The sequence below is a fragment of the Choloepus didactylus genome, chromosome 14 (genome assembly GCF_015220235.1).
Source record: "Choloepus didactylus isolate mChoDid1 chromosome 14, mChoDid1.pri, whole genome shotgun sequence".
NCBI classification, from domain to species: Eukaryota; Metazoa; Chordata; class Mammalia; order Pilosa; family Megalonychidae; genus Choloepus; species Choloepus didactylus.
In genome coordinates, this window is record NC_051320.1 from 78968133 (window position 1) to 78986972 (window position 18840).

The window sequence follows — 18840 nt, forward strand, 5'->3', positions numbered from 1 at the left end:
GCAGTTTGGGGGAATTTGGTTCTGCTTTTCCTCTGTGTTTTGTTTTGCTTACTTTTTTTAGGGAAAGGGAAACTTGAGACATGTAGCCCAAAGGGAAGGGGATTCAATGGCAGGAGGTGAAATCTGAGAGAGCAGGTGAATGCTGGGATGGAGGCCAGAGGAGCAGGTGTGTGGCTTGGCCAGGTACAGGGATGAACCTTATAAAGAGGCCCGCTTCCTCCTCCAAGCTGGAAGGAGAAGAGATGAGTGTGGAGATGGGGAAGAAGCTGACCTTGATCAGGTGGCCGTGACCTTCCCAGCAAGATACCAAGGCAAGCTCTTCTTCTGAAACCATGAGGCCAAGTTGGGAGAATTAAAAATATTGGAACGTTTGCCATAGAAAATGCTATGGGGATGAGTAAAAGATGAACAGAGAGGACCTCCAAAAACACCACTCATGTAGGCTGAGCTAGAACAAACATGCAGCATCTTTAGGAGGTTGGCAGCTGAGAGGAGTTGTGGAGGAAAAGGTTGGAATGAGGAGGAGGAGGGGGTAGAACAGGCCATCTGAGTTCACTTTGCCAAGTCCCTCATCACTAATCCTCGCTCACCAATTGAGGTCGCCTTTTTAGGGAACCCCAAATGTGCCAGCATTAAAGATTCTCCTTTGGTCTGGTCCTGCAGGTGGAGGGTCACCACATTATTTTGAAGTTTCAGGAACCCAGGATGGCAATGGTGAATTAACTTGCTGCATTTGGTTTCCTACAGGTGGAGGGTGGGTTGGGGCCTGGGGCGTGGGCATCCTGGCTGTGGCCGGAGAAAGGTGGGCTTCTCTGCTCCTAAGTGGCAGAGCCAGGATTCCAACCGGGGAAGGCTAGCTCCAGCCTGCACCCTTCTACCCACCTGCAGGCCCTCCCGGGGAGCAGGTTTGCTAATGCTGCAGAATGCAAAACACCAGAAATGGATTGGCTTTTATAAAAAGGGGGTTTATTTGGCTATACAGTTACCGTCTTAAGGCCATAAAGTGTCCAAGGTAACACATCAGTAATTGGGTACCTTCACTGGAGGATGGCCAATGGCATCCGGAAAACCTCTGTTAGCTGGGAAGGCACGTGGCTGGTGTCTGCTCCAAAGTTCTGGTTTCAAAATGGCTTTCTCCCAGGACGTTCCTCTCCAGCAAGCTTGCTCCTCTTCAAAACGTCACTCACAGGCTGCAGGAAGCTGGGGCAAAAACGTTCGAGCTTTGGAATCCATCTTCTCTGCGTCGATGCTCTGGGCTCACACCAGCCCGGAATGGGTCGCCTTACGGGGGTAGCTGACATCCTGTCTAAAAGCACCACCCCGCGCCCCTGCTGGCAGGACACCCAACCTCTCTCAGGGACCTGTGCCGCCTAAATGCGACGCTGCTGCTACCACAGTGGCCTCCTGGGAGCAGCCACAGGCTCTTCATTTCACCAGCTGGCGACACAGGATGTTGTCTTGCAACCATGCAAGCTTCTCTCTCCCTAACTAGAGAGCTTCTCAGAGCAGCAAGTGGGGGGTGGGGGGGAATAAAACCCACAATTAATTAAGATCTTACTCCTTTGAATACACCGAGAGCGGGGAGGCCACTCCAAATTTGTGAGAAATCTCAGGTATGGGTCAGGCAATGGAATTGTTAACAATTAACAGCTGTGTGTTACAGGCAGTGGCAGGGGCCGTGGCTCTACCCTCCTCAGCTGTTTGACCCTGCACAAGCCCAGGGCTCAGCTGGGCCTCAGTTTCCTCATCTGTGAAGTGGAGATCCTAGCCATCTGTCCGTCTGGTGGGGATAATGAATATTATGCATGGGAGCTGGCACCTTATCATTACCTTATCCTGTCTGTGCTTAACTAGATTGGCAAACCCCCTCTCTTCTCTTTAAAAAAAAATTATCTGAGCAGCTGAACAATAAAAGTTAAACAAAAACACAGACAGCAGGAAATTGCTTCTTAAAGCTCAACTCCTCCCAAACCACCAACTCCACTGTAGTTTCCGTGGACGCTCTTGTTTCTAAAGACATTTCATGGTGTGTTTATCAAGCACCCAGTGTTCTGGATTCTTCTCTCTTCCACGATCAATATTTTGTGCAGTTCTTCCTGTTTCTGTATAGTCCTCCAAATCGTCACTGCCCTTAGGGGTAAATATTCCTGGCTGCACATGGGAGTCATGTTGGCTGCCTGCTAGAAATACAGATTTGGGGGCCCCTGCGCCTGGAATTTGAGGTTAATTAAGTCTAGACTGAGGGTCAGGAAGCAGCATTTTTACAAAGAACCCCAGGTGGTGACTGATGGTTTGGGAGACACATTGTACACCACCCCAAAACGCAAGGTGAGATTTAAGGTGGGATGGGGAGAGATTAGGAAATGCAGAATTCTCTCACGGTCATGAGTGGCTTTTTGAAATCAACACACTTTCAACAGATGGAAGACAAGAGCAGAGAGAAGAGAGCCGAGTAGCAGGGAGCTCAATACAAAACCCAGGACCCCTCTTTCCAGCATCCAATTCCTCGCCATGCTCCTCCTCTACGCCCCCTCCCCATACACACCACCCATCAGAATTCCTCTTCTTGGGGTATAGTGTTGTGACTTTAAAACACAATGGATCTCAAAAAGGTAAAGAGGCAGCCAACTCAATGGGAAAAAATTTTTGGAAACCATGTATCTGACAAAAGACTGATATCTTGCATATACAAAGAAATCCTACAACTCAATGACAATAGTACAGACAGCCCAATTATAAAATGGGCAAAAGATATGAAAAGACAGTTCTCTGAAGAGGAAATACAAATGGCCAAGAAACACATGAAAAAATGTTCAGCTTCACTAGCTATTAGAGAGATGCAAATTAAGACCACAATGAGATACCATCTAACACCGGTTAGAATGGCTGCCATTAAACAAACAGGAAACTACAAATGCTGGAGGGGATGTGGAGAAATTGGAACTCTTATTCATTGTTGGTGGGACTGTATAATGGTTCAGCCACTCTGGAAGTCAGTCTGGCAGTTCCTTAGAAAACTAGATATAGAGCTACCATTCGATCCAGCGATTGCACTTCTCGGTATATACCCGGAAGATCGGAAAGCAGTGACACGAACAGATATCTGCACGCCAATGTTCATAGCAGCATTATTCACAATTGCCAAGAGATGGAAACAACCCAAATGTCCTTCAACAGATGAGTGGATAAATAAAATGTGGTATATACACACGATGGAATACTACGCGGCAGTAAGAAGGAACGATCTGGTGAAACATATGACAACATGGATGAACCTTGAAGACATAATGCTGAGCGAAATAAGCCAGGCACAAAAAGAGAAATATTATATGCTACCACTAATGTGAACTTTCAAAAATGTAAAACAAATGGTTTATAATGTAGAATGTAGGGGAACTAGCAGTAGAGAGCAATTAAGGAAGGGGGAACAATAATCCAAGAAGAACAGATAAGCTATTTAACGTTCTGGGGATGCCCAGAAATGACTATGGTCTGTTAATTTCTGATGGATGTAGTAGGAACAAGTTCACTGAAATGTTGCTATATTATGTAACTTTCTTGGGGTAAAGTAGGAACATGTTGGAAGTTAAGCAGTTATCTTAGGTTAGTTGTCTTTTTCTTACTCCCTTGTTATGGTCTCTTTGAAATGTTCTTTTATTGTATGTTTGTTTTCTTTTTAACTTTTTTTTTCATACAGTTGATTTAAAAAAGAAGGGAAAGTTAAAAAAAAAAAAAAGAAGAAAAAAGACAAACAAGGAAAAAAAAAAAAAGATGTAGTGCCCCCTTGAGGAGCCTGTGGAGAATGCAGGGGTATTCGCCTACCCCACCTCCATGGTTGCTAACATGACCACAGACATAGGGGACTGGTGGTTTGATGGGTTGAGCCCTCTACCATAAGTTTTACCCTTGGGAAGACGGTTGCTGCAAAGGAGAGGCTAGGCCTCCCTGTATTTGTGCCTAAGAGTCTCCTCCTGAATGCCTCGTTGTTGCTCAGATGTGGCCCTCTCTCTCTGGCTAAGCCAACTTGAAAGGTGAAATCACTGCCCTCCCCCCTACGTGGGATCAGACACCCAGGGAAGTGAATCTCCCTGGCAACGTGGAATATGACTCCCGGGGAGGAATGTAGACCCGGCATCGTGGGATGGAGAACATCTTCTTGACCAAAAGGGGGATGTGAAAGGAAATGAAATAAGCTTCAGTGGCAGAGAGACTCCAAAACGAGCCGAGAGATCACTCTGGTGGGCACTCTTACGCACACTTTAGACAACCTTTTTTAGGTTCTAAAGAATTGGGGTAGCTGGTGGTGGATACCTGAAACTATCAAACTACAACCCAGAACCCATGAATCTCGAAGACAGTTGTATAAAAATGTAGCTTATGAGGGGTGACAGTGGGATTGGGAATGCCATAAGGACCAAACTCCACTTTGTCTAGTTTATGGATGGATGTGTAGAAAAGTAGGGGAAGCAAACAAACAGACAAAGGTACCCAGTGTTCTTTTTTACTTCAATTGCTCTTTTTCACTCTAATTATTATTCTTGTTATTTTTGTGTGTGTGCTAATGAAGGTGTCAGGGATTGATTTAGGTGATGAATGTACAACTATGTAATGGTACTGTAAACAATCGAAAGTACAATTTGTTTTGTATGACTGCGTGGTATGTGAATATATCTCAATAAAATGATGATTAAAAAAAAAAAAAAAAAAAAAAAAGCACATGGCCAAAAAAAAAAAAAAAAAAACACAATGGAACAATTCCTCCTCTCCTTCCCCTCCCGCACCAAAAAAAAAATCTACTCCTCATGAACTGAGACGGAATCTGCTAACAGCTCCGTCAAAAGACCTCCGCACAGCTAAAAGCATCCTTTTTGGCTTTAATGTCTTGACAAGATGCTTTCTTTGAAAGCTCCGAGACAGCCCTGTTATTTCCTCTGACAGCCCCTTGAAAAGCTCTGAGATGAGAAGCATTGTCCGCCAAAGCCCGAAGGTGTGATTCCTTGAGAGCAGGTCGCATCAGTGAGGCCCCCAAGAGGCCCTGCAGCTCCCTCTGACCTCTGACCCCCGCAGGCCCAGGGCCCTCTGCAGCCCGACCCCTCAGCTCCCCCAGATGCCTCGCTAGGGAGGTCAAGAGCAAGACCCTCCCTCAGCCTGACAGCCAGGCCATGCGTCAGCCCCCTCGGAAGAGTTTCCAGGGCCTGGCCTGACCCATAACCTATTTTCCTTTCCCTAAGGGCCCCAGTCCACTTGTGGGGAAAGGTCAGGAAATGTCACACCCTGTGCCTGGTAGATGCGGGTGAGGAAGACGGAGACCAAGGAGTGACAGTGGGGAAGTGGTCCCTAGGGGAGCTGTGTGGTCGGAAGTCAAGGGTCTTGCTACTCAAAGTGTGGGCCATGGACCAGTAGCATCAGCCTCACCTGGGAACTTCTTAGGGAGGCTCTCAGGTCCTATTCTAGACTCGCTGAATCAGAATCTAGTTTATCAAGCTCCCAGGGATTTGTCTGCTCATTAAAATTTGGGAAGCACTGGTTAAAAGCTCCAGCTCTGAAATCAGAAAACCTGTTTTATATCCCAGCCCTGCTGTCCCATGCTGTGTGACCTTGGCCAAGCAGCTTGACCTCTCTGAGCCTGAATGTCATGGGGTTTGGGGACATGAAATCCTTAGCATTTGGCACATACTAAACTTGCAGCGCACATTAGCTATCATTGTTACTGGGGAAACGATTAAGGGAGACTTGGTTTTGCCACATGTAAACCCAAATCATCCAGTCATTCCTTGGTGGGGAAGGGGGGCCAAATTGAATAGGAAAAAGTACAGATAAAAAGTAAACAGCCCCAGCATCAATTTAAAGTTGTAATTTGGAGGCTCGAAGATAGAGCATCTCTTAGCAGCCTAGGCCTTGACTCTTTAATTTGGGGCTAGTCAGGATTATTATTTGCAGCTACTTAGTTTGGGGGTTCTTAGCTTCTTTGATATGCCTTCTCTTCCTGCCACCCCCCTCCCAAACTGGTCTCCACAACGCCTCTGCTTCCATGACCCTGCCTGAAAGGCCTTGACCCTCCAGCCAGTAGAATAAAATCCCAGCCCCTGGCAGGACCTTCGGGGTCCTTCACCATCTAGCCTCAGCTGCTGCTGCCCTCTCGCCCCTGCCCTTTAACCTCGCTCCTTGGCATTCCCCACACATTTGCCTGCTTCTGCCTGGGAAGACTGCCCCTCAGATTAGACACTCCCCACTTTTTCTACCTGGCAGATTCCCAGTCTGTCTTCAAAGCCCTGCTGAAGCCAGGGAGGCTGTGTGGAGTTAGGCCAAGAGCACGGGGTTCGACTTGGACAGACTTTGCTTAAATCCCAGCTCTAGCTGTGTGGCCTTGGGGAAGGCACTTAACCTCTCTGGCCTTGGTTCCTTCGTCTGTGAATTGAAGCCCACAACAACTGCCTTGGCAGGGTTGTATTGAGGAGTCACTGAGAAAGTCAGGAGAATTTCAATTAACCGTAGGTATTACCATTTTATTTCTAAGAAGAAGAAAGATAAATTCCCCGTGAAGCCTTTATCCACCCTTCTCCCACCTGGCCCGTGAAATCAAGTGCCCCCTCCTCTGTGTTCCATAAGCTGTTTCCACTTCTTGTCTATGCAGCCCCCAGATGCTCTGCACTCACCTTACGGAAGAATCCTTGACTGCCCCAGTTAGCACCACAGGTCCCCCTACTCCACACCCCTGAACTCTTCCCTGCATGACTTTTCTCCATATTACGTCACCCTCAGCCTTTGGCTTGTTTATTCTCATGACTGATGGATCCTGACAGCAGGAACTGTATCCTCAGCATCTAGAACCACGTCTGCACGTGGCAGGTGCTTGGTCGATATTTGTCAACCGCATGAATAAATCGCTTTTTGTGCCATTGAGGCGTGTTCAGATGGCAGAGTCCTGCCTGGCTGTGAACTCTTGGAGGACAAGAACCGTGGTTTCTTCCTCTTTGTGCCCCAGCCACCCACGGGGCTCTGGGCCACCCCAGCTTCGGTTAGTGTGGGTCTCATTGTATCGTGTTCCCCTGGTCGGAGGGAGATGATGACAGCAGAAGCACCAGGTGGTGGGACAGCCAGAAACAGGTTGTTTGTAATTGTCTAAATAGGCCAAGTTGTTTTTTATTCCAAAGTTTTATCATTTCTCATTCATACTTGGAATTTCTTTGTGGTGCATAATAAATGCCATAGTGGAGAAAAGAAAAATCCCCCAATCAATGCCAAAAACACGCAAAGGAGACCAAAGTCTGCATTTGTTGCTTTGACTTTCTTTCCACATAGCATGCATTGGGCACCCAGACAGAAATGGGCAATATAGGGAATTGTCATGAAATAAAACTTCTTTCCTCTCTGCTCCTGGGCACAGGATCCTAAATACAAATTTCACTTGTTCAAACCCATTCCTGCAACTCCCTGCAGACAGGGCTCGTGTCCGTCTTGTTGCCTGTTGGGCAATGGCCGGATGGCTGGTCCGAGGCTCCGGGCCGCTGGGAGGGAGAGGCCCAGGGACAACTCACTGTCCCCTTTGGTGATGGGTTTCCACGTTGGTTCAGGATGTGCCTGTGTCCGGTCCAGAGCCACTGGGAAGCTGACCCAGCATGAAACCCACAACCTGGAGCTGTTCTGCTGGGGTACTCGCCAGCCGCCATGGAAGGGACTATGTTGGAGTTTGTTCTTAACATGCAGTTCATTCATTCATTCATTCATTCATTTTGTCTTTATTTATTTTTGCCAACTTTGATCAACGTGTATCTAAACCTGAAGACTTTGCCTGAAACACTTTAGCCCTAATGCTGGTGAGTGCCAGGACTCAGGGGGCTGGTCCTGACCTTACTGGAGCCCACAGACTTTCAGAAAGACAGACGCCAACATTCTGTGGCTCCACAGACAGCCCCTCGTCGTGCCAATTTATTTCCCCAAAGGCAGCTCCCCGGATTAGACTCTGAGAGATGAACTCTTCAAAGGCCCAGTGTTTTCTGAGCCCTCCTCCTCTTTCTCTTTTTCGTTCCTTCCTCCCTTCTTTCTTTTTAGTCTGCTGTGTTGGATTCCTGCTCGCCAAATATGTGTTAGAAGATGCTGTTTAGTTTGCACCACAGTTTTTGGAACACTAAGACATTTCTAGGGTATTTCACCATGATTTGGATCATCATTTCTCTCCCTCACATGTCAACAGATTTGGATGGTTCTAGATTTCAGGAGTTTCTATAAGAAAGATCTGTTCTCCCCTGCACCCACTCCTGCCTGATTTTTCTTTTAAAAAATGTAACTCAAATGCCCCAAGCCCCTTGGCCAGTGGATACAAATTTAGCTGCATTCTGCTGCGCCAATGGTACCCCCTACAGAACTTTAGGACCTCCTCCCCCTTACAGAGTTTCTCCACTCATATAGAATCCCCAGTGTATACACACTCATACACATGCACACACATGCACACACAACCACAAACAGACACATGCATGATGCATGCACACACGTGCACATTACTGAGCATCCACAACAGATTTCACAGACCTCATCGCTCTGTATCAGCTGCAGTTCCCACAAGGTAGCTGCCCTGAAGTTAATTTAAGATTCAGCAAATACTTATGGACAGCACAGTGTGGGCCAGGTCTATTCTACGCTGTGGGGAAACATCTGTGAAAAGTTTCTGCCTTTATGGAGCTTATATTCTAGAACACTGGCCACTGAGCCCTTGAAATGTGGCTAGCACAACTAAGGAACTGAATTTTTAATTTTTACTTAATTTTACTTAATTGAAATTGAAATAGTCTGATGTGGCTAGTGGCTACTGTATTTGGGCAGCAGAGTTCTAGAGGACAAGACAAACAATAAACAAGTAGGCAATTCTCCCCTCCTCCCTCCTCCACTAACCACAAAATATGGAATTTCAGCTATTGAAAAGTGCTCCAAAGAAAGCAAAGTGGGGTAAGGAAAAGCAGACGGTGAATGGAGGAGGCATTATTTTAGACAAGGGTGATGGTCAGGAAAGGCCTCTCTGTGTGAAGGTGCCTGTCAATGGAGACCTGACAACAGGTGCGCTGGGAATGGAATGTTCCGGCAGATCCCACTAGGAAAATGACGTGGCCTGTTCCAGGAGCTGGAGTGTGGCGAGCACAGAGAGAGAGAGGCAGGAGATTGGAAAAGGAAGCGGGGACCAGATCGTGCCAGGTTTGCAGGCTCTCATAAGGGGCTGGAGTTCACCCTGATGGGAAGCCAAGAGAGGGCTTCATGCAGAAAAGTGATGTGGACTGATTCCTATTTTTAAACATCCCTCTGCTGCCCTGGGGAGAAAGGAGGCAGAGACAAGTGCAAATCCAGCAGGAGTCCAGGGGGAGATGGCAGAGGCTTGAACGAGGGAAGAAGAGGCCAGGGTGGGTGGGGAGTGACAAGTGGTTGATACCAGACCTATTTTGAAGATCAAGTCAGCAGGATTGCCAGTGGATTCATTGTGTGGGGCGAGGCCAAGAGGTTTTTGACCTGAGTGGGCAGTGCTGGAGCTGTGGGCAGAAATGAAGACGGCTGGAGAGGGTGGAGCATTTTGAAGGGATAATCAAACGTCTGAAGTTCAGTGGGGAGATGGAGGAGACATCAGTTTGGGTGTGGTCAGCCAAAAGACATGGTTCCCTGCCTGCTGGGCCCTGTGCATGGCCCCTCCTCACCGGTGCCCCGAGGGACCCTCACCCCACTGCGGAAGGTGTTACCAGGCATGAAGATGCCGGGACTCCAGCCCTAGGGTGGCTGGGATCTGGGTTCACGTGGGGAGAAATCCCCTCTCCCCAGCTGACTTAGTTTCCTAGGACTGCTGTCACAAAGCACCACAGACCAAAGGGCTCAAACAACAGAAATCATTGTCTCACAGTTTGGGGAGCTAAATGTCCAGAATCTGTCAGGGAACCCTGCGTGCCTGGTCCTAGCTGCCAGTGTCTGCCAGCAGTCCTCGGGCTTCGGGCTCTGCCTCAGTTGTCACGTGGCGCTCTCCCCTTATAGGGACCCCTGTCACACTGGATTAAGGGCCCATCCTAATCCAGTTTCACCTCATCTTAACTAATCACATCTTCAGAGATCCTATTTCCAAATGGGATCACGTCACAGGCCCAGAGCTTGGAATTTGAACATCGCTTTGGGGAGGACACAACTCAGCTCATAATACCTGTCCTATGCAGGTTCGCATGGGCCCAGAGTCCCATAAAGTTGTTCATGTACAGATTTTGGGTGAATAGCTCATCTGCTGTCCTACTTCATGCCTAGCAATAAACTCTTTCTCTCTTTGAAAAAAAAAAAAATAGTTGCTCGTGTACATGGTCCTCCACGCCCTCTCCTCAGTGGGCCTCGAACCCTGGCCAAGGGGAGGGACAGGTGCCGACAGGCTGTCTCCCCCATTCCCCTTCTCCCCTGTATCTCTTGTTGCATAACACCGCCCCCTCCTCCTTTAGCCTCACAGGAGAGGGCCCTTCTCAGCCCACGCGTGGCCTTGCTCAAAGTGGCCCAGCCCAGGCCAAAGAAATGTTAAATGATTTAACAGTCCCCACATGCCTTGACATTTCAAATGTATTTGTATCATCATGTGTAACATTATTGTATAGCAAAAATGTCTACAATACGTCTTCTAGTATTTGGGGGGTGGGGGGGGAGGCCCAGCTCATCCATTCCCCAGTTTGGGCTTTGCTGACATACCCTGCCTCCTAATAAGCAAATTGATGCCTTCATCCCAAGTTACTATTGCTTGAACTCAATTCCAACGAGAATTCTAACCAGATTTCATCTTGCAGTGATCTGAGGTTGGTTTAGCAGCATAGGTAATCAAAATAACCAAGGAACGTTTTGCAAAAGAAGCGTACTGAGGAAGAACTCACTCTACCAGATATCAAAACATACCGTAAAGCTACAAAAACTTAAAAAGCAAGTCATAAGCGCAAGGTTCAACAGATAGCTGAGAGGCACAGGTTAGGTAACCCAGAAGCAACCCTTTTATGTAGAATGTAGTGAATGATAGAATATGTAGAATGTATCAAAAATTAGTGAGGAAAGAAAAGATAATCCAATACATGCTACCAAGATTATTGGTAACTGTCAAGATAAATGGTTCAAATTGTGTCTTACAAGCTAGCTTAACCCAAGAAATTTAATCCCAGGGGAGTTAAATATAAAAAAATCTAAAACATGCTAAGAAAACATAAATTCATATGTCTTGACTATCAAGACAGGGAATTGCTTTCTAAGTATAAACTCAATGGAAGAAGCCACAGGAGAAAAAGATTGATGTTTGTTACCTAAAAATTAAAAATTTCTGTGTGTTAAAAGATAGAAACAACACCACATGCAAAACTAAAAGGTATTAGTAATGGTAACACAATGTTGAGAATATAATTAATACCTCTGAATTGTACACTTGAAAGATTAAAAAGGGAAGTTTTGAGTTGTGTAAATGTCACTACAATATAAAGTTTAAAAAAAGAAACCTGAAAGTAATGATAGACTACAGAAATTTCACAACAAATGTAGTAAGGTATTAATATTCTTTTTTTATCAAGTTTATACACATTCCATATCCACCATATATATACATATTCTTAATTTATAAAGAACTCTTGTAAATTAGTAATAAAAGCATGGAATACTACAGTATAAAAATGGCATAAACAGATAATTCATAAATGAAAGAATGTAAATGGCAAATAAATCTTAGGAAAAATTCAACCTTATTAGCAATCAAGAAATACACAGTAAAAGTTTGCCCCTATCTAATCCACAAGATTCTTTTAATGATAATATTCAATAGGCTGGTGTGAGTCGGGCACTCTCACACTGCCAGGGGAAAGGCCAATTGTGTCTATGAGTCAAGAGATTTTAAAATGTTGATAGTCTTTGACCCAGTGCTATTACTTCTAGATATCCATCCTAAAGTAATTATCAGAAATAAGGACTAAGATGTACATATGTGAATATGAAGATATAATATACATGTATATGTGTGTATATGTTTATCTAGGTATAACGTATATTCCTGTATACATATGTATATACATGTGTTTACACACACACACACACACTGTGATGTTGTTGATAAAAGTCAAATATTAGAAATTACTTGAATGTCCAACAAGTTGAATGGTTAAGTGCATCATGGTACATCCCTAGTGTGGGATATTATGAAGTCATTTTTAAAATATTATTTTGATGGATAGTTATGGAAATGGGGAACTGTTCAACTGAAATGAACTACCTACAAAACTACATGCACAATATAGGCTGAATTTGTGTGTGTGTCTGTGTGTGTTTAACAAATATACTCACATAGACAAAAGTCTGAAAAGGAATGCATAAACTATTGGGCGTGATTCTTTTTTGCTCCTTCACCCTTTTCTGCATTTTCTAAACTTTCTATAGTGATATTACTTTTATAGTAAGAAACAAAACGTTCATATACATTTTCTAATTGCCTACATAATTTCCAGTTGCCACCCCCAGGTAAGCTTCTTGTTTCTGATGTACCACAAAATAAATATAAAAGCAGCTTGCAAAGCCCAGCAACCTTTCGTCTCCAGCATTCCCTCCACCATCCCACCCAGCACTTCAAAAGATCTCTGTACCTTTGTCCCTTTGTCTCTCACCGTGAAACGGTGGCCGGCATCCTCGTTTGCTCGCTTTGGGCCTCTATCCACTGTCCTTCCCAGAGAACGTGATCTTTCATTTTTATGTGAACCCACCCTCGCGCAGTCTGTGCTTTCCTAAGCGTCTGCCTTGGGTGCCAATTGGAATGGGTCATGAGAGCAACTCAGAAAGAAATGCTCGTTTCCTCTGCGCTGGGAAGACACTGACCCTGTCTTTGTTCTCGTTCCACAGATACGATGCTGCCTAATGTGTTTAGTGATTGGAGCAATTACAGTTTTCTGTGCTGAAATCATTCTTGAAAATTTAAACACTGGACTTCAGCATTCAAGGGAAGCCAAAGCCATCTGAGGGGAGGAATAAAGCCAAAAGCCCTTTACTGTATTTCTTCTTAAAATCTCACTACCCAACCTCCCCTCCTCCCTCAAAACAAGCCATTGCACCGGACGGGCAGCATGGCCAGCAGACGAAAATCCACAACTCCATGCATGGTTCGGACATCCCAAGTGGTGGAACAGGATGTGCCCGAGGAGGCGGACAGGGCCCAGGAGAAAGGAGTCGGCACGCCGCAGCCCGACGTGGCCAAGGATGGTTGGACGGCAGAACCTGAGAATTCTTCCAAGGAAAATGAAGTGATAGAGGTGAAACCTACAGGGGAAAACCAGTCCAAAAAACCACAGGGTGGTTACGAATGCAAATACTGCCCCTACTCCACGCAGAACCTGAACGAGTTCACGGAGCACGTTGACATGCAGCACCCCAACGTGATTCTCAACCCCCTCTACGTGTGCGCCGAATGTAACTTCACAACCAAAAAGTACGACTCGTTGTCCGACCACAACAGCAGGTTCCACCCGGGGGAGACCAACTTCAAGCTGAAGCTAATCAAACGCAATAATCAAACGGTGCTGGAGCAGTCCATCGAAGCCAGCAACCACGTCATTTCCATCACCAGCAGTGGCCCTGGAAGTGGCGCTGCTGATCCTGGGGTCTCAGTGATTAAAACTCCCCTAATGAAGCCAGGGAAGCCGAAAGCTGATGCCAAGAAGGTGCCCAAGAAGGCGGAGGATGCCACCCCCGAGAACCACGTGGCAGGGGCCGCCCGCCTGGTGACTGACGCGGCTGAGATCCTCTCCCGCCTTGGCGGCGTGGAGCTCCTCCAGGACACGCTGGGGCACGTCACGCCTTCTGTACAGCTCCCACCAAATATCAACCTTGTCCCCAAGGTCCCTGTCCCGCTGAACACGACCAAATACAACTCTGCCCTGGACACGAATGCCACCATGATCAACTCCTTCAACAAGTTCCCTTACCCAACGCAGGCTGAGCTGTCCTGGCTGACCGCTGCCTCCAAACACCCAGAGGAGCACATCAGAATCTGGTTTGCCACCCAGCGCCTGAAACATGGCATCAGCTGGTCACCAGAGGAGGTGGAGGAGGCCAGGAAGAAGATGTTTAATGGCACCATCCAGTCGGTCCCCCAGACAATCACTGTGCTGCCCGCCCAGCTGACCCCTACCAAGGTGGCCCAGCCCATCCTCCAGACAGCCGTCCCCTGCCAGATACTTGGCCAGACCAGCCTGGTGCTGACCCAGGTGACGAGCGGGTCAACCACCGTCTCTTGCTCCCCCATCACACTTGCTGTGGCCGGAGTGACCAACCACGGCCAGAAGAGACCTTTGGTGACCCCCAAAGCTGCCCCCGAGCCCAAACGTCCACACGTCGCCCAAGTGCCAGAACCCCCACCCAAGGCGGCCAACTCCCTACTGACCCCAGTCGTCGACCGCAAGAAGACGAAGGAGCAGATAGCGCATCTCAAGGCAAGCTTTCTCCAGAGCCAGTTCCCCGACGATGCCGAGGTCTACCGGCTCATCGAGGCGACCGGCCTTGCCAGGAGCGAGATCAAGAAGTGGTTCAGTGACCACCGGTATCGGTGTCAAAGGGGCATCGTCCACATCACCAGCGAATCCCTTGCCAAAGACCAGCTGGCCATCGCGGCCTCCCGGCATGGCCGCACATACCACACATACCCTGACTTTGCCCCACAGAAGTTCAAAATGAAAACACAGGGTCAGGTGAAAAGCCTGGAAGATAGCTTTCTGAAAAGCTCTTTTCCAACCCAAGCAGAACTGGATCGGCTAAGGGCAGAGACCAAGCTGAGCAGGAGAGAGGTAGATTCCTGGTTCTCGGAGAGGCGGAAGCTTCGGGACAGCATGGAGCAAGCTGTCTTGGATTCCATGGGGTCTGGCAAAAAGGGCCAAGATGTGGCAGCCCCCAATGGTGCTCTCTCACGACTCGACCCCACCTCTAGTGCCCAGTTAGCCGGTTCTCTGCCCAGCCCTTCACCAGCGATTGCAAAGAGCCAAGAGCAGGTGCATCTCCTGAAGAGCATGTTTGCAAGAACCCAGTGGCCTACCCCCCAGGAGTATGACCAGTTAGCCGCAAAGACCGGCCTGGTCCGAACTGAAATTGTGCGTTGGTTCAAGGAGAACAGATGCCTGTTGAAAACCGGAACCTTAAAGTGGATGGAGCAACATGAGCACCAACACATTGTGGAGGACCACGGCTACGACATCGTCTCAAGGAAAGCCACAAAACCCAGCGCCGAGAGCCCGAAGAACGGGAGCGAGGCGGTTCCCCAATACCACGAGGACCCGAAAACACCCTGCGAGGAGGACTTGGAGAAGCTGGGGCCCAGGGCGAAGGTGGGCAGCGAGCAAGCGAAAGACTGTTTGCTGGCAAAGCCCGCCGAGGCCACCCCGGACGGGTCAGGGGGCAGCAGCCGGGATGGCCAGGGCAGCGACGAGAACGGGGAGTCGGGCGTGGTGGATTGGGTCGAGGTGACGGTTGGAGAGGAGGACGCCACCTCGGACAGGTCGGATGGCTGGAGTCAGACGGCGCCGGACGGCCCAGCGGAACTGGCCGACTCGGACTCCGACAGCGCCCCTGCCGAGGCTGGCCAGGGCTAGACAGGTAACTCCACCCGTGCTGTCCCGGCACGAAGGGGACGAGGCTGCGTTTAGCTCTTTTTATTTCCAGGGTGAGTAGAGGTTGTGGGGTACAGAGTGGTTGACACAGATGATGGGCTCTTTGTAAAGGTTATTTTAAAAAGGAAGAAAAGTCGGGGCTGGTAGGTTTTATGTCCTTATTTGCAACGCGGGACTTGTCTGGACGCCACCCTCTGGGGCCAGTTCATTCTAGAGTCTCGTTGCAGTCGTCAGCACGACACGTCCTCTGCGTGTGTCTTTTTCCTTTTCTTTTATTTTTTCTTCCTTTTCTTTTATTTTTTGGCACTTTTAAAAGTGTAAGCATCCAAGTTTACTGAAAGAGGGTTGGCGTTGTTTCTTTTAACTTGAAAGGCTTTTGAAGTGCTTGATGTTCGCCTTGTCGTGGCCGTGGAAGGTGCGCTGGGCGTCTCATTAGGTGACGAGGCCAGGAGTCGTCCCCGTCACCCCTTCAGATCCGGAGGAGCCTGGTGTAAACCAGGCCTGTGGAGCCGCGAGAGCTGCCGAAGGGAGGTTGCCATGGTTACTAATGGCCATGTCATCCACATCACGGGACTCGCCACCGAAGCCCTGGGTGTTTGTGCTTCACGAGAGGTCAGATCGGTGCCAGCCGGGGCCCAAAGCACAGCAGCACGTTTGGTGGTTTAGAAGGCGGGGGAGGCAGGCGGAGGTCGAGAGCGAGCCCCCCTCGCCAAAGCTGGGCTGCTACCAGGACAGCTTGGAACAAGGAGGGAGATGCACGGTGTGCCCAGGTGGGCGTCTCCAGCGATGTCTCTTAAAAAGAAACTGGAGGGGCCTCCCGTGTCATCTTTTAAGATTATGAAATAAAGGTAAGACCCTCTGGAATGATTTATAAAGTCCCAAAGTTTCCCTGGAAATTATCATGCCTCTTCATTAATGGGCTCGGACAACTTGGGCTGCCTGTGCCTGAATTAATTCATTTATTCTGTGATAAAACGAGGCACATGGCAAATAAATAAAAAGCTTCTGAAACCTCGTTTTAGCCTGTCCCGTGAGCTATGAAAAGGGCAATGTAATGAGCAGCCACACGCAGAGGTTTCGATGCCATCAAGTCCTCTTTCTCCTCCTGCTGTTCGGGGGGACGTGCTGAGGGGCTGTGGTGGGGAGTGGGGGACTGGAGGTAGGAGGGGGGCTGGAAGTGGGCGGGGCTCACCCGTAGCACCCACTCCCCGCCTCCATGTGGCTGCCTCGGTTTCTTCCTCCGTCTGGCAGTGTTCCTAACTGCTGTCTTAAAAGACCTCACCAGTCTAGCCCCCGTTTCCCCTTGCGGAAACAAAGAAATGATTTTTCTTGTCCAGGCAGAATCTGCCTCAATGCTCCTTGACTGCCTTGGCCTTTTCCGATCGGTGGCCTGAGTCTAAAGTGGTTGTTTTCTCCTCCCACCCCAGAGGAGTTGGTCGGTTCCGTTCCATTCAACCATTATGCATTGAGCACCTACTATGCGCCAGTCTCCGCGCCAGGCACTAGCGATAACCCGATGAGCAAGATGGAGGCCGTGGTCCCCGTTCATGTGGAGCTCAGAGTTGGGCCAAGGAGAGAGGAAAATGCGCCTCCTTTCACTCACCCGCGGGTGCAGGGAGAGACGGAGGAGTGCACGCTGTGTGTGAGCACATAGAGGAGGGGCCTCCAACTTGGCTGGGGCATCAAGGGGGGCTTCCTGGAGGAAGGGACTTCCGGCTCAGGGCCCAGCTGATGGGGAGGCGTTACCAGGTGCAGAGATCAGGAAAAGAGGTTCAAAAGGAAGACACATCATAGGCAAGAGACAAGAGAAGCAACAGCTTAGACGAGGACCTGAAGCAGCTTGGCATTGCCAGAGAGTAAGTCGAGTTTGAGGTTTAATAAATGATGACAAGAGGCCAATGAAAAGAAAACCTGATGGTTTTCCACAGCAAGCAAAAGCTGTGTGAACTGGTTGTGTTTGCTGAATTTGAGGGTAAGGATGCTAGGGGTCCCCGTTTCTCACAGTGGGCTTGGAAGGGGCTCTCCAGAGGTCCCGAGGCCATCTGTCCCCCACCCCTCCACCCCTTAAAAGAAATTTCAGATTAGAGGGGAAAACTGTCTCCAAATTATTTCACAGCTTTTATGAAACAACCACATGGATGGGTCCATTGAAATTCATAAATATTCAGTGATGCTTTTGTTTAAACATATTTATTTAGGAACCTGCTGTTGAGTCAAGTTGTTGCACATAGAATCTGAAAGTAATTCATGGTTTTGACTTCATAAAAGGTGTTAGGTGATGCATGTGAGAGAGAGAGAAAGAGTGAGAGGGAACTTTGCATGGGCTGCTGAGAGCTGGCTCTACAGTGGGATTTCTTCTGTGGAAATAAAGTGCAGCCCCCAAGCCACCCCTGCTATAAGCTTTGCAGGGCCCACAACAGCATTTGATTCAGTCCAGGCTCACCTCAGCCCTGAGGTTAGATGCAAAGATAAAGCATCCTTTGCCGCCTTTGAATTGTTACCTTCATCCAGTCTCTGGATCCAGTTCTTGAGGCATCCTGTAAAAGAGACCTGTCCTAGCAAGAGTCCAAAAACATAAATTCTCCCTTTGCTAAAAGTGAGTCGAAATATTTGAGCAAGGCGATGTCAGGCCTATGCCTTGAGGTTTGGCCAGATGGCCCATTCCACACCTGCTGCTAATACGAGTTTCCATTGACTGGTACATGCCACGTGCCCGGCATTATTCTCAGCACGTCTAAGTCATCTGCAGTTCAAGGCAGCCCCAGGAGGTGGGAATGGCTTTGTCCCTGTTTTCCAGAGGGTGAAACTGAGGCTCAGAGAGGACAAGTAGCCTGCCCTGGGTTGCTTAGCTGGCAGCTGGTGGAGCCTGGAGCCCACCACTCATCTGTCAGGCGACAGCCCCTCGCCGCTGTGGCCCATAGCCCAGGCCAGAAGAACAGGACAGGGTCATTCCTTGATTCTGTTGGGAGTGGGAACTAATACACAACTGGTTCATTCAGCAAGAACTTTAGAGTGCCTGCTACATGCTGGGTCCTGGGTCATCTCTGCAGATTGGCACAGCCCTTGCCCAGCTCTCGGTCTGGTAAAGATGAGACGTGCACACAAAGAGCCACGTCAGCCCGTCTGGACTGTTTCTTAAGAGCTGTGCAAACAGTATCAGAGGCACCCAGAGGGAGAGCTGTGGCTTTTCCAACACACTATCTCACTCCAGGCCCACCCACCA

The 18840-nt window shown here is 48.5% G+C and overlaps 1 protein-coding gene across 4 annotated transcripts in view; it reads left to right on the forward strand.

The window, feature by feature from the left end:
* ZHX2 (zinc fingers and homeoboxes 2) overlaps nucleotides 1–18840 on the forward strand; it is a 162186-nt gene that overhangs the window by 133719 nt on the left and 9627 nt on the right. For 3 of the 4 annotated variants that reach the window (XM_037802908.1, XM_037802911.1, XM_037802909.1), the window contains one exon: nucleotides 12865–15603. In XM_037802908.1, coding sequence (XP_037658836.1) covers nucleotides 13086–15599 — 2514 coding nt within the window. In that variant the 5' untranslated portion in view covers nucleotides 12865–13085 and the 3' untranslated portion in view covers nucleotides 15600–15603. Of the gene's footprint in view, nucleotides 1–12864; nucleotides 15671–18840 lie in introns of all 4 variants that reach the window. The other variant, XR_005211619.1, reaches the window with a different exon arrangement.